The following is a 15,021-nucleotide window of genomic DNA, read 5'->3' as shown; positions in this document are numbered from 1 at the left end:
CTTTATGGCAATGAAAGCAAGCGATGGCTTTTTCCAACGATTCATTTGGGTCAGTAGATAAAAAAAATAACTACCATCTACAAAGATTAACTTAATTTTTACACGAACATTGTGGACAGTACCAGTTTGAGGCAAAAAAAATCTGATATGGTTTCAAAATAGAAAGTTTTACAAGTGAATATATGTATGAATGTAATTTCCCTCCCACTATAAGCAGGGGAGGAATAAAACCACCAAGCCCCATGGAGCAAGGTCACATCTCCTACTCTTTTGAAGTAGACCTTCAATTATAGGAGACTGTTCATACTTTAAAAGTCTATTTTTTCCTTTTCACTTTATTGATCTGATAAGTAGTAGGAAGTAAACTGCTCTCAATATCCTCAGCTTAGTATATGTTTGTAATCTCTTTATCCTCACAATGTATTTTCAATGCCACTTTTTCCTAGTCCTTCCTTTTTTTTTTTTTTTTTTTTTTTAACATTCCCATTCACTTTTAAAAATACACTAAAGCTAGGGGCTCCTGGGTGGCTCAGTTGGTTAAGTATCCAACTCTTGGTTTCGGCTCAGGTCAGGGCCTCAAGGTCGTGAGATTGAGCCCTGCATCGGGCGCGGAGCCTGCTTGTGATTCTCTTTCCCCCTCCACCCTTCCCCACTCTTTCATGCACACGTGTGCGTTCTCTTGCTCAAAAAAAGAAAAATACACAAAAACTCTAAAGAATGTTAGAATGTACCTGGTTTAGTCTTCATTCCTGGGTTTTTTAAAAAAAAGTCTTTGTTAAAGACCCGTAACTATGAACTGCCTTTAATGGGAGATGCCATTTTTTCAATTGCAGGCAGCAAGTTTAATGCAGAACCCTCAAGTTCAGCAGCTGTAAGTATATTTTTCCCCTCCCACCTGCTGGCTCCTAATTGGAGCACATCAGCTCCAAAATGATAAGTGATAGATGGTAGATGAATGCCAGTCATTTGGAACTTAGAGCCATGCACATCCGCCTTGACTTCCTACACAGTATGGGTGTATTTTCCTGACTTCTCCTTCGCCAGTACCCTGCTTGCTAAGACTATATGCCAATCCCAGTGTGTATCTCTTGCCTATTCTAGAATGTCAGGAATGATGACAAATGCTATCGGGGGACCTGCTGCCGGAGTTGGGGGACTAACTGACCTGTCTAGCCTCATCCAAGCGTAAGTGTTACTATAGAAAGAGTAAAAACAAGTTTGTATTTGACAGCTTGTCTCTAAAGTGAAAGGACCAGGGCTTTCTTTTTACATTTTTTTCTTTTAGTATCAGTGGCCTCATTAGTTACTCAGTCTAAAGAAGTTCGTAATATGGAATTTTCAGAGTGGAGGGCAGGAATCCAGATCTGTATCCATGCAAAAGATTTTCAGCAGATTAGAATAGTTACTCAAGGAGGTAGATGAAAGTCAAATATCTGCTTGCAGTATGGATTAATTTAGGTATACTCATGTATTTAAAAATCAGGTATCCCATACATTAATGTCCCGACAATTTAGGAAACTATTTTATTTGAGCTTTTTCAGTGCACATCATTATCAGAGGAACCCCTTGCATCTTATTATATGAGCACACTACCTTCACTTCCACCCGAGTTAGGATACTCTGCTTTATTTTTTTAATCTTTATTTATTTATGATAGTCACACAGAGAGAGAGAGAGAGAGGCAGAGACACAGGCAGAGGGAGAAGCAGGCTCCATGCACTATGCACTGGGAGCCCGACGTGGGATTCGATCCCGGGTCTCCAGGATCGCGCCCTGGGCCAAAGGCAGGCACCAAACAGCTGCGCCACCCAGGGAGGGATCCCCGATACTCTGCTTTTTTAATTGATTTTTTGGTTGGCCTGTAATGTTACCACTGGAAATTTTATATAAAGACAGGAGGACCCTGTGCTTTTTGTGATTGCAACCATGTAACCAACCCTACTTACAATATTGCATTTTTAGTGATCTTTCAGTGGCTTGATTCTAGTGATGTGTAACACTTGCAGTTGATGGTTACACACTCAGGCATTTGTATTGTTTTTTTGCCTTCGTAGAAATCAGTTATGTTAGGTGACATAGAGGTGACCAGAAGGATTGTGACACCTAGCATACCTGATGACAAGAGCAATTCCTTGCGTTGTATTTGAGCACCGACAACGAAAGCATGTACTCTTCAGCCCTTTGCTTATTTGTGGTTAAACACTAAACCGGGTAGATTTCACCCTGATTTCAGGAAGTCTCTTTTTAGCGTGGGTGTTTTGTTTCTTATGAAGAACACTGCACTGTCCTAGTGCTATATGGAGGAATTACTGGAAGATAGTAACATCAGGAGTCTAAAACTTGTTTTTATAGAAAAAGTTCCCTTTGAATAATACCCACATCCTCTGCAGTTCTCTGGGCATTGGTGTTATGTGACTGGAAGTTCCCTAATTCATACCACTTTGCCTCTTTACTACAGGGGACAGCAGTTTGCTCAGCAGATACAGCAACAGAATCCTGAACTTATAGAGCAACTCAGAAATCACATCCGGAGCAGATCATTCAGCAGCAGTACTGAAGAACATTCGTGACTTGATCAGGGACCCTAACCCAGAGCACAAATGATTATGGCTCTTAAGTGTTTGCTGTAGATAGTGGCCAAAACAAAGACACGTAAAAGAATCAATCTGTCTAGACGATAGGTTTATCATCCACAGACTTGAACATAACATGACTCCTTTGTAAATGAATGGTCAGTAGCCCTGTGGAGTGCCAGTAGAGTACTGGACAGGGTTCCATTTTCAAATCATCATCATATTTGTATATTAGACCTAATAGCAGAGTATATTTATTGAACAGGAGGGCTGTTTATGGGTGAGTTCTCTAGCTCTAAATTCCCTGAAGCAAACTGTTTTTGAAAGATGGCGATGGCCAAGAAGAAAGGTTTCTCATGCTGGTTTAGGAGAAGTATCCTGGCCACTGAACAGCATGCATATCTGGAGAGGAGAAATGTGTTGTGCAGATTTCGTTTTGATAGTGCTATCAGGACTGAATGTAAATCACAGGGGCCAGTACTGTCTTTAATGCTGCTTGTTCTGATGGGTAACAGGGAATAATCAGAGCTGGTGGAAAGAAGCATTTGGTGCAAGGGTGGTTTTGAAAAGAAAAATAAGATGCTGTGAATGTACAGAGTGAAGGTAGGATGTTCAGGTTTTCTGCATAGTTCTTAACTAATCTTGCCTGCAGTTTGGTCTTGATAACATTAGCATGGCCGATTACTCTAAGTACATAATAAAATACATTTAGAAATCCTTAATGGTACTGTTTAGGTCCTTTGTATAAACTACTCAATTTAACTAGCACAATTTCCCCAGTGGTGACTTTACCATGGAAACTCTCAAATATACTTACATTTAAATAAGCCACTGTTTTGGCCCTCAAGTTAAGGATTTTCTAAGTGGCATTTAATTATGTGCATATAAATACTGATTTTTTTAAAACTCACTAATTATTTGATGGATTACAAAAAGCTTCTATCACTAACACTGCTTGTTCATGTAAACCTTTGCTGTAATTTGGCTTAGCATGTTGCTTTTATGCTTAATCTTAATTTGATGCAATGTAAACATAACGGGACTTAAAATATTTCACTGAAATCAGAATTCATAGTAGTTAATGAAGAAATGTGGCATTAAGTATTAATGGCATGTCTTTACAGTGATAAAAGACCATTCTAACTGGAATTTCTTTTGTTAATTATGAAATTGGTAAAGTAGGGTGAACACAATAATTTCACAAGTGTTGTGACAGCTGAAAAAGAAATTAATATAAAAAGAAGTCAGTAATACTCATGATGATGAGGGGCCTTACTGTAACTATTCTCTTCAAAAGACTTGGTATCTCTATAAGGTTAAAAACCAACTTTTCCTTTGTTTCCCCCCTTGTGAGATTAGAACAGTGGTTCTGTAATTTCACTGTAAGAATTCATTAAAAATGCAGTTTCACAGCCACACTTTCCATTTTTATTTAGTAGTAAGGCCTAGGAATCACCATGTTAAATACCATACCAGGTGGTTCTGACTTAGGTCTTAGGACTCTAATTTAGAGCAAAGGTAAGTTAGAGATTTCTACTCAGACCAGCAAATTCCTAACTGCCTGAGCACAAGACCCATAAGAATCTACAGTTCTGGCCAGAGAAGAGCAGGACTTAAATTTTAGGCCTTCTGAATTAAATTTCCTGTATTCCATCTAAACCAACTTAATTTTTCATGAGGTTAAACTCAGCTCCTAGTGTTTAAGTGTTATACAGAACGAAATACTATTCGCATGAAAGTTAGTACTGTCCTGGAAAAAAAAAAAAAAACGTGAAAGGTGATCCACAATTAAAAATTAGCTACTCTTGGGGTGCCTGGCTGGCTTAGTAGGTAGAGCATGTGACTGGATCTCAGGGTCAGGAGTTTAGGCTCCACATTGGGCATAGAGTTTGCTTAATTAAAAAAAAAAAAAAAAAGGCTACTCTTTTCCAGTGATAAGACAAAGTTTCTAGCAAAACTATCTTGTATATTAAATTGCTTTTAGATCAATAAAATTGGTAAATCTGTAGGTGACTGACTGGAAAGAGAGAAAATACAAATCAACAGTACCACAAGGGAAAGAGAAGACAGCACCATAGCCTTCGAGACTTTAACAGGATAATCAGAAAATACAATGACCAACTCTAGGTCCATATATTGAATAACTTACATGAAACAGATGAATTCCCTGTAAGATAAAAACTACCAAAGTGCAGTGAAGAAATAGACATCCTCCAGGAGAGCAAGCTTCAGGCCCAGAGGACTTCAGTGGTAAATTCTACCAAACACAGGAGAAATACTATCAATTCGACACTATTTCTTTCAGAAAACAGAAGAGGAGGAAACACTTTCCAAAGCATTTAGCTATTATTACTCTGATACCAAAATCAAACAAAGGCATTATAAGAAAAAACACTTTTTAAAACAATGTCTTGATTTGCCAATATCTCTAGTTGGGGTACGCCATCCTTTTTATGTGAAGAGCTGGTATAGTCCTTCCATTACAAATTTCTTGTTTGTTTCTTGGTTGATACACCACCTATAACAAGTTCATTCTAGGCATTTGTCATTCTATTCAAGCCATTTTTGCTCTTCAAATACCTTTATCATTTTGGAATCACAACTGCAAATCATTTCAAGTATCTGCATTTGGAAGTATGCATTTGGATTGTGCTAGCTACTCTTAAAATTATAAGGACTGTCCCAAATACTTTGCTGGCTTGTTTGGAACAAGAGGACATTAAGGCAATGTACTAGAATGTAATTCTAGAATTTAGTATACATTCTGTTTAGGAATGACTGGCTTCTGTTAACTACATTTCATTGTACTAGCTATAGCTGTTATGATGCTATGTGAAACTTAAAAGGTTCCTTTTATGAGGAAGACGTTTTCATTTAATGTACCAAATTGTTTATCTAATTTTTATAATATGGTTTAAACAGATCCTTTCTAAGATGACATTATCTAACCTTTACTTAAAGAATGGAAGATATGTATCAAAAAGAGACTTTGTAATTAAATCAAATTACATAGCAGCTATCAAGTGACCATTATATGTTACTTTTAAAATCTGGAACAATGAAACAGAAGGTTCAGTCATGAGAAGATGCTTGAAAAACAATGGAAATACACAAGGCAGTGGCTATAAAGTCTTATTAATCAATCTTACTCTGAAAGAAAGACAGACTTCAACTTTAGACTGCACTTTATTTTGCACAGATATTTCATTATTAGTGCAATTTAAGGGACAAATCTCATTCTGAATATAGCTTTCACTTTGGACCAAATAATTTGTCATGGCAATAAATAATTATGCATTTAAGAAAAACCAATTTTTGTATTCGACTTAATGCATCTAACATTTAAGCAATTATATTTACATCCTTGAATTCCGACTTACCAAAATAGGTTTTTATTTAACAGCATAAGCTTTTGGTTTCCTTACAAAATATTGAAGCTTAGGATATTCATGTTGCAAATTTGTTTACAATTTTAACTTTCTAACTATTTTGTCCTGGAATAAGTAAATCACTGTGATTACATACAGAGAGTTTTGTAGTATTTATACATGATTTAGAGTTCAAAATCAAATATCAGAAGTTGGAAATCCTTTAAATATGCCTTATGAAAATAAGTGGCTTATTTTTCAATGTGAAAAAACACAGGGCTTTTTAGCTTAGAAAATTAACAGGAGGGTATCCCTGGGTGGCTCAGTGGTTTGGCGCCTGCCTTTGGTCCAGGGCCTGATCCTGGAGTCCCAGGATCGAGTCCCATGTCGGGCTCCTTGCATGGGGCCTGCTTCTCCCTCTGCCTGTGTCTCTGCCAGCGCCCCCCGCCCCCCCCCCCCGCCATGTCTCTCATGAATAAATGAATAAAATCTTTAAAAAAATTAACAGGATTCTTAGTTAAAAGTTAACAGAGTAATCAACAATCCAAGCAATTAAACCAATTCTGATCTGCTGTTAGTAACTGATATTTAGATGTGTTTATATGTCACCACAAACACAGGTACACATAAATATAATAACCTTGAAAACAACTAGGAGAACTCACACTGTGTTGGCAATATTAAGGTTACATAAGCACTACTCTAGTTGTCTTAAACTTTTTCTGCTGAGGAGTTAGGAAAAAAAGGGTGAATTGGAAAATTTTTAAATAAAGTATTATAAAAATCTAAAGTTTTAAGAAACAATTTTATCTTTCAGATCAAGGTCAGCAAACTAAAGCCTGCAGGCCAAATCTGGCCAGCTGCCTGCTTCTGTAAACACTGCTGTGCTCTTTTTGCCTACGGGTTGCTGTCCCACTACAATAGCAGAGTTTAGTCTTTTTTTTTTTTTTTAAGATTTTATTTGTTTATTCATGAGAATACACAGAGAAGAGAGAGAGAGAGAGAGAGGCAGAGACACAGGCAGAGGGAGAAGCAGGCTCCATGCAGGGAGCCTGACGTGGGACTCGATCCCAGGTCTTCAGGATCACGCCCTGGGCTGAAGGCGGCGCTAAACTGCTGAGCCACCCGGGCTGCCCCAGAGTTTAGTATTTTCAAACCACATTCCCTACTAAGACAAATATTTAGTATCTGGCCCTTTACATAAAATGTTTGCTAACCCCCCATTCTAGATACTTGCTAGGGACAGTGCCTCAAATATAGAGCTTTTGGGAAACAAAGTCCAATGGTTATCTAAAGATGTAACAGGTTGAGTGTAAGAAATATACAAATGTCCGTTTAGAATATAATTCACAAGATAAAATCTGTAGATGGTTCTTTTCAAAACAAATATTTAATATTTTAACTTTTGCAGGAAAGAAATTTAAATAATAGGTACTTATTTTTGTTGTAGACGTGATCATTTCACAAAGGTGACCAATACACAGGAAGTCCTGTGAAACTCCATGAAAAGTAGAACACTGGAAGTTTTCTTCAACTCTCCACCTTAATGGCCGAAGATACCACACAGACCTGTGCGATGTCATCATATTCATACGTTCTCTTTAAGAACGTGTCTGTTAGTCTTAAGCCGGAGACACTCTATTGAGGGAAAGAGAAAGGCATAAATATCTGGGAAAGTACCAAGGGAAATGTGGAAACAGTAAACGACCTTGGGTTACCCGTGCCCAAATACTGAAATTACTGAGAAGAGAGCACACCTGCAGTCCCTGCACCGAAGACAGCAGGGTGAGAGCCAGGCAGAGGGAGGAACTTGGATGTAGCTTTCCGAGCTGTCTTCCTGAGATGCCACACCAGTGGATAGAATTGGTATTGCACATTTCCAAAACCAGATCCATAGTCCTTTCACTGCTGGAGGAATCAGAAAGACGGGAATAAATCTTGTTCCTTTCACAAAGCAGTACTGTGCTATTTCTTCCACTAGTGCCAATGAATTGGTTTTCAGGGTATCCAGGAGAATAAAAAGCAGAATCAGAAATAAAAAGCTATAATGTCATTTTTATTTCACTTAAGATAGAAACAGGAAAATAAAAGGAGATGGCATCTTCTACGGTTTAAAGTGGCACTGAGATTGATCTGCCTGTCTGGATATAAGCCTTCTGGTTCTATTATTGAATCCTGGCTCCCTGGTGCTGATCTGTTAACAGCTTTGCCATTTCTCTGGGAGACTTCCAGACATCTGTGTCTAATCTTGTTGCTATGTTTCCTTTCTATTTCTGGCAGGTACTCTTCCGGAAAGAAAAAGATAAACTGAGTCTTTTTGTTATTTAACCTAGGTTCCTTTACCATGCAGATAACACAGAAAATGACAGTATTTCTAAGTAAATATTATCCAGGTTTGTTCACACCGGAAAAGACTGCTTCTGCTTATAAGTGATATCACTAGTTTAGCTTCAACATGTTAAAAAAAAAAAAAAACTTTCAATGACAGTATACACATTGTTCTTCTTCTTTTTTTTTTTTTTTTTAAATAGCCAGAGGCTCAAAGTAAAAAACAGTCCTCTGCTCTACCACCATTTTTGGCTACTTTCAACTGTTTCAGTTTTTTTTCTTCCTCTTCCTTGGCTCCTTATTTTAAATACTTATTTAAATTTCAATTCGATTCTTAAGACATACTGATTTAATGATCTTTAGCTTTTATATGTCTCTATTTCTGCAACAAACATTTCAAATGTCCACTGTGTGCCACAGACCAGGTTAAATGTACTACATGAATTTTCTCATGACGTTTCACAAAAATCCAGTAACTGTATTTTGTGCATGCGTGTGGGTGTGTGGGTGTGTGGGTGTGATAGTGGTGGTAGTGACAGGGATCCCATTTTTATACATGAGAAAACTAAAGGTCTAAGAAATAGGTGCTTTTTAGAAAATTCACTTCAATCATCTGAAGTTAAAGCAGACACCATAAGAAAATGAATTTCTTCATTTTTTACAGCAGTTTGTCATTTGGTCATTAATTGATTTGCTACACCTCAAAACATTTAAATAAACAAAAAATCCAAAGCACACCTATACACATAGGGTCTTTAGCCTACACATGTTGCTGTTTAATGAGCTTCCACGATGGGGCAAATTCATCTACAATGCGAGGTAAGATATGGTCCCTTTTGTTGAATAGTGCAGAATGTAGTAAGGGAGAGACTGAAAATTATAGCAATATATATATATATTCATATATATATGAATGTCACCAAGAAAAACTATATAAAAATTCGCTATCACAAAAAAGGAATGATTAACTGTGCATTATAGGTCACTAGCTTCAGAGGGAGGAAGGTATTTTTTTTAATTTTCAAGGATGAGTATTTCCTATATCATAAAGTTGGAGTAGATATGGAATTTTAAAAGAGTATACATTCAGACCATGTTGGATGGGAATTATTACTGCAATACTATCAAAATGCCCCAGCTAATAATACATTCCAAGTAGTAATACAAGTTGTACCAGAAGCAAGAGGACTGGAATTTAATCCTGTTTTTCTGGCGTCAAAGCCCTATGCTCTTTGCATCCCAATCGCTAGATTATATCAAGGCCCTATTTTCCAATCTATGATTGATTGATTCCTTGTCTTAAATTCATAACCAATTTTTATTTTCTTAATAATAAAGCTGCAATCCAGGTATAAGTATAGTTCAGGAAAATCTCTTATTACCTTCAATCTATAATATATTACTTCATAAGAATGTACTAGTTCATGCATTAGTAATCTGAAGTGTGAGGAAGTGTGAACGATGAAGAAGAGCATGGACTCTGAAGTCAAATACACCTGGTTTCAAATTCTGGCCCTATCTTTTCTAGCTCTCTCTGCTTGTCTAAGTCACTTAACGTCTGAGTTGGCTTTCCCTTGCATAAAATGTGAATAACTAGTACCTACCTTGTAGGGTGCAATTCATGAATTAAGCAAAATATAGACAATGCCTAATAAGGTAGGACCTCAAAAATAAGTAATGTATACAGCTACCAAAAGAACTTTACAGTATGCAACACCAACATCAGAAAAGGCTTACGTCAAGAGGAAATTTAAGACGGCATACTCAAAAGACTTTAATTTCTTTGACGTAGGCGAGGAGCAAAGGATACCCATCCACAAACACTGCCATTACCTGCAGTTTGTTATTTTACAGGTAATATGAAAAGGTTCTTCTAGGTTTACGGTATCTGGGATTGCCTCCAAAGACAACCTAACATCTCCATAACCTGGAGCCTAAGAGAAAAAGCAACACAGTTAACATACATCTATTACAAAACCTTTCCACTTTAATAAAGGTACCACACTAGCCCATGTACTCAACAGTTGTTGCATCTCCAAGCTCATGTTTGGAGAAAATACTTCTCAGTCATTCTTACTGTTCTCCGTTCTAACTTCTTTTGCTAATATCGTCTGTGGACCAGCACTGTGGACCCTGTGTTTGCTATGATTATTCCATGTTCAGTAGAGATCAAATGAATCTCAGAGGTAAATAGTAAAGACATTTCAGTATGTCTGATCTTAAAGGGATGCTTTCCAAAAATCCTATAGCTTATACATACATAACTCTAAATAAGGTTATTGCCAAAGCAGGAAGAGTAAGATTGCTGTGAAAAGATCCAAGAAAACAAACATGTCCGTTAATGAGACACTCAGGCAAGGAGAGACCAGAGAAACATCAAAGCTTGGAACCTCTATGGCAAGATGAGACCTAACAACTATATTTTAAAATAGGCTCAGTGGGGTGCCTGGTGTTTCAATCGATTAAGTGTCTGCCTTTGGCTCAGGTCATGATCTTAGGGTCCTGGGATTGAGCCCCGCCTCAGGCTCTCTGCTCAGTGGGGACGCTGCTTCTCCCTCTAATTTTCCCTCTATGCTCTTTCCCTTTCTCAAATAAATAAAAATCTTAAAAATAAATAACTAAAATAGGCCAGTGATAATCTTTTTTTCCCACAGCGAAATTAAAAACATATATATGTGTGTGTGTGTATATATATATACAATAGTTAATATTCAGCACAAAGGGCATACTCCCACCAGTAAGAGAAAGAGTACTAGAAGCCATCCCTACTTTAAGAGCAGAAATTAGGTAAATTATTCAAGTAATGTTTACAAGGTAACTTTAACGGGTCTCACTTTCTGATTAGACAACTCAGATTTTCAAAATCTTTAAAAAAGTATGAACTAGGGGCACCTGGGTGGCTCTGTGGTTAGTGTCTGCCTTTGGCTAAGGTCGTGATCCCGAGGTCCCAGGGTCCCACATCACGCCTGCTTCTCCCTCTGCCTATGTCACTGCCTCTCTCTCTCTCCGTGTGTCTCTCATGAATAAATAAAATCTTAAAAAAAAAAAAAAAAAAAGAAAGAAAAAGTATGAGCTAAGTTGGTGAATTTAAGTCTAAGAGTTTCAGGGCATTGCAAAAAAATCCTTTAATGTAATAGAAGTCAGATGAACAGAGAGCATGAAATATCATAGAAGGGAAAAATTGGTGAGCACTAGAGTTTAATTTCCATTTGGTAAGAGTAACAAACCATGTATTATGGATCAAACATTCGAACATTTTTCATTTATCATAATACCGAGTTTCTACCAAGAGATCAGTAAAATTATTAGTCTTTTATCTCTTACTCACTGGTAATATTAGCGCTTCTTATACTGCTGATTTTTAGTGATGCACCTAGGAAAATTTAAGCTGTCCTAACCATCTGCCCCTCGCACACCAAAACCCCCTCAAATGTTTTCTCTAGACTCACCATTCGCTGAAGTTGGCTGGTCTGTAATCTTCCCCTTTCACCTAGATTTGTTTTCCACACTATATCCAATTTTCCAATTACTGTTACTCCTTTAATGATGCCTGCTTTTTCTGCAAACTCTTTCTTGGGTTTTAGGCAGTACAAATACTGGCGTGTATCCATTGGCTGCAAATATGCTCTTGACCCAAATGTAGTTACACTGAGAGGGGTGGAGAGAAGAGAGAGAGAAAATTCTCTAGAGTCTTTTAAAAGAAAAACCATGGCTGTGACTATTCCTTTGGACAGGAACTGAGATTTACCATCCAAATATCTTAAATAGAACAGTTCAGTGGTTTCAACACAAATGAAAAATGACAGAACTGAGAGGATTTATTTTCTTTGAATTTTTTAGATGATATGGAAAATCTTTAGGTTCTTTATAATAGAATGCAATATATTACCTAAAATACTGGATATGTATCAGTTAACTGAAAAAATGCAATAGCAATCAAACCCAAAGTATCCTGTCCCGGTTCTCTGTAATTACTAAAGAAAGTCATCTAGAAGAAAAAACATACCATTATAAATGACATGATCATTTTAAAAATAAAAGATCAGAGAAAGAATGGAAAGTTACTGTTTTCTTTAGTGGGGATATAGAAGGCTACAAACTTTACTGAATTGAACCATCATAATAAAAGGTAAATGTTTCGTTCTTGGTGAATAAAATCAGGTATTTTCCAGATATTGCCTTTTTATCCTTATTAACATCAACTTTATATTTATTCTTCCTTTTTAAAATAACCTACAAAAAGACATACGTATTTCATTTCTGCAAAACAAAACAAAAAACCAACACTAGATCTATTCCTATGCTCACTCCTTTTAATGTTGACAGATTATTCTTAAAGCTCACCCTTCATCTTTATCCTTTCTAACCTCTCCATCATTCCTTCCTATGCCTCAGTTTTACCATTTGCAGGAAAGGTTGAACAGTTTCAGATTTATGTCTCTGAATTATTCTAGAAATTAAAAGACTAAGTGCTTCAAAAAGTAAAATATAAAATGCAAATGGTTAGGATCTTTATTATATTTTTATGTGGAGGGAAGAATGGGTGAAGCACAGGAGATTTTGGGGCATTGGGACTATTTGGTATAAGAGAGTAAAAAGGTGGTTACATGTCACTGCATTTGTCAAAATCCACAAAAGGTAGGACAGAAAGAGTAAACCCCGAATGTAAACTATGAACTGTAATGAATAAAAGTATTAATACTGGTTAATCAACTCTAACAAATGTGCCACATTAAAACAAGATGTAAGTAATAGGGGAACTATGAGTAGGGGGAGACATGTGAGGAACTCTGTGCTTTCTGATCAATTTTTCTATGCACATAAAACTTCCCTGGGAAAAATAAAGTCTCTTAATTAAAATACAAATTACAAACCATCCAAGAGTAACAAATGTTAGAAGAGTTCACATACTTGAAAACAAACACTTCATAATTCATATTTACCATTCTCCAGCTTGGCTGACTGAGTTTAATTCTGCTACATTGTACATTATAGATGGTTCCAATGAAACTTTCTCCATAAACATGGGCGAGGTTGTAATATTCTGAATCTGGGCTTCGAGAAATACTTCATCAGTCTGAGGATATGAAAAAAATATCCACCAAAGTGTAATGGTATTTAAAATATTTACCTCAACAAAAATATCTGATCTATACGAAGAAAAAATATTAACCACAAATGTGATTAGTTCATGCCTGCAAATCAAAGTTATCATAATTAATGCAAGAAAAGAAATCTCTCATCCTAATGTAATTAACAGGGGCAAAGTCAAGTGTTAGTTAACTGATAATTTGTCAAACAATGGATGGGGGATAACTATAACAGTTTTTGTATCAACATCCAAAACTAGTTATTTAACTGGAATTTCATTCACAGATATCCTAAATCTTTGAGTAGGTTTCTAAACGTTAAAATGTCATTTAGTAGTATAAATATACCTATGTACCTATCATTTCAGTGGTATGTTAATATAATTAGATCTTCATTATAATATTCCATCATAATATGGTTTCTAATGGTCATATTATTTCAATTTAGAAAGTATAGAAGCCACCAGTACAGTGAATAATCAATATATTTTATAATCTTATAGGATTTAACTTTTTATTTAAAGCAATTTGTTAGTGGTCATTTGCAATTTCTTGGTTCATCTTAAATATATATTTAGGGTTAAAAAAAGTATGTAAATTATACTTGATAATCATGGAGCTTCCAAATCAAACATAAGGTATTCTGTAGCCTTAGAGAAAGATTTGAAAACTAATGCTGTTTGGCAATATTGTAATGAAGGGGTAATTTAAATATGTAGTTTTATAAAATTTTTATTTTCTAAATTTAGGGATTAAAATTTAGATTATTTATACTAAACATCCTTCTTTTTATGTGATTTGTCTCTTTTTGTGTGTTTATATAACTGAAGAATAGAACTTGGTTCATTTTTGAAATCGACTTATCTAAAAAATAACACATTAAGGATATTCAATTCAGTAAATAAAACGTTTCAGAGTCATATACAGAAATAAAAAAATATAAACTATGACCCCCAAAATTTGGCAGTTAATATAAAATCTAGGAAAATGGAAATCATTTGCAAAATTGTAATAATGAAGTTTAGTGTAATATATTATCTAAAACAGATTGTTTAGGTCTTGGCACATGTGCTCAAATGAAAATAGAAATACAGTGATTTATCAGTTTAAAATAATTGCCACTTAAAGGCATTGTTCTGTTACATTTTCTTAAAAAAAAAAAGGTAAATATATCCCATCAATCCATTGCTTTAAAAAAAAAAATAACCACAGGCCCACATTTCAAATTTAAAAATGCAATTTTCTGCTTACGTTTAGGAAAAGCTTAGATAAAATGAAAGAAAAACAAGCAGCATAATGGAAAATTAAGTTAGTTTGAACAGTTAGTACAAAGTAATTTGACACTTGAAAAATTAAGAATTCTGTGCTACAACATTAAGATGTTGTTATTATGCAAGTCATGTTATTATAAGCAAATGCTGCTTATATTAAATAGAAACTTGAAAATATGACTTTAGCCAACTTGGGAACATCTGAGGTTCTTTTGATGTTTACTTTACCCAAACATAAAACTAAAACCACTGTGCATTTTAAGATAAATTTCAACTAGAGAGTTTGCCTCAAAGAATTAAAGGATGGTAAAGAATCTTATGTTAAGATGTTGAAAATCCCAAGGCTATTTTAAATAAGGTTAACATGCCTCTTTTAAAAAACACCCAAAG

At 35.7% G+C, this 15,021-nt stretch overlaps 2 protein-coding genes across 12 annotated transcripts in view; one reads left to right on the top strand and one right to left on the bottom strand.

The window, feature by feature from the left end:
* The window catches only part of SGTB (small glutamine rich tetratricopeptide repeat containing beta), a 47,430-nt gene extending 39,534 nt beyond the window's left edge, over positions 1–7,896 (top strand). For 2 of the 5 annotated variants that reach the window (XM_038530746.1, XM_038530747.1), the window contains 3 exons: positions 834–871; positions 1,102–1,185; positions 2,460–5,886. In XM_038530746.1, the coding sequence (XP_038386674.1) occupies positions 834–871; positions 1,102–1,185; positions 2,460–2,571 (234 nt within the window). In that variant the 3' untranslated portion in view covers positions 2,572–5,886. Of the gene's footprint in view, positions 1–833; positions 872–1,101; positions 1,186–2,459; positions 5,887–7,392 lie in introns of those variants that run through there. The other 3 variants (XR_005355611.1, XR_005355612.1, XR_005355610.1) reach the window with 3 other exon arrangements.
* The window catches only part of TRAPPC13 (trafficking protein particle complex 13), a 38,971-nt gene continuing 29,691 nt past the window's right edge, over positions 5,742–15,021 (bottom strand). For 2 of the 7 annotated variants that reach the window (XM_038530742.1, XM_038530744.1), the window contains 5 exons: positions 13,214–13,347; positions 11,720–11,918; positions 10,104–10,204; positions 7,700–7,850; positions 5,742–7,580 (listed from right to left, as the gene is read on the bottom strand). In XM_038530742.1, coding sequence (XP_038386670.1) covers positions 7,473–7,580; positions 7,700–7,850; positions 10,104–10,204; positions 11,720–11,918; positions 13,214–13,347 — 693 coding nt within the window. In that variant the 3' untranslated portion in view covers positions 5,742–7,472. Of the gene's footprint in view, positions 7,851–10,103; positions 10,205–11,719; positions 11,919–13,213; positions 13,348–15,021 lie in introns of all 7 variants that reach the window. The other 5 variants (XM_038530743.1, XM_038530745.1, XM_038530739.1 and 2 more) reach the window with 3 other exon arrangements.

Source organism: Canis lupus, chromosome 2 (genome assembly GCF_011100685.1).
Source record: "Canis lupus familiaris isolate Mischka breed German Shepherd chromosome 2, alternate assembly UU_Cfam_GSD_1.0, whole genome shotgun sequence".
Taxonomy (NCBI): Eukaryota; Metazoa; Chordata; class Mammalia; order Carnivora; family Canidae; genus Canis; species Canis lupus.
This window is presented reverse-complemented; position numbering and strand designations above follow the sequence as displayed.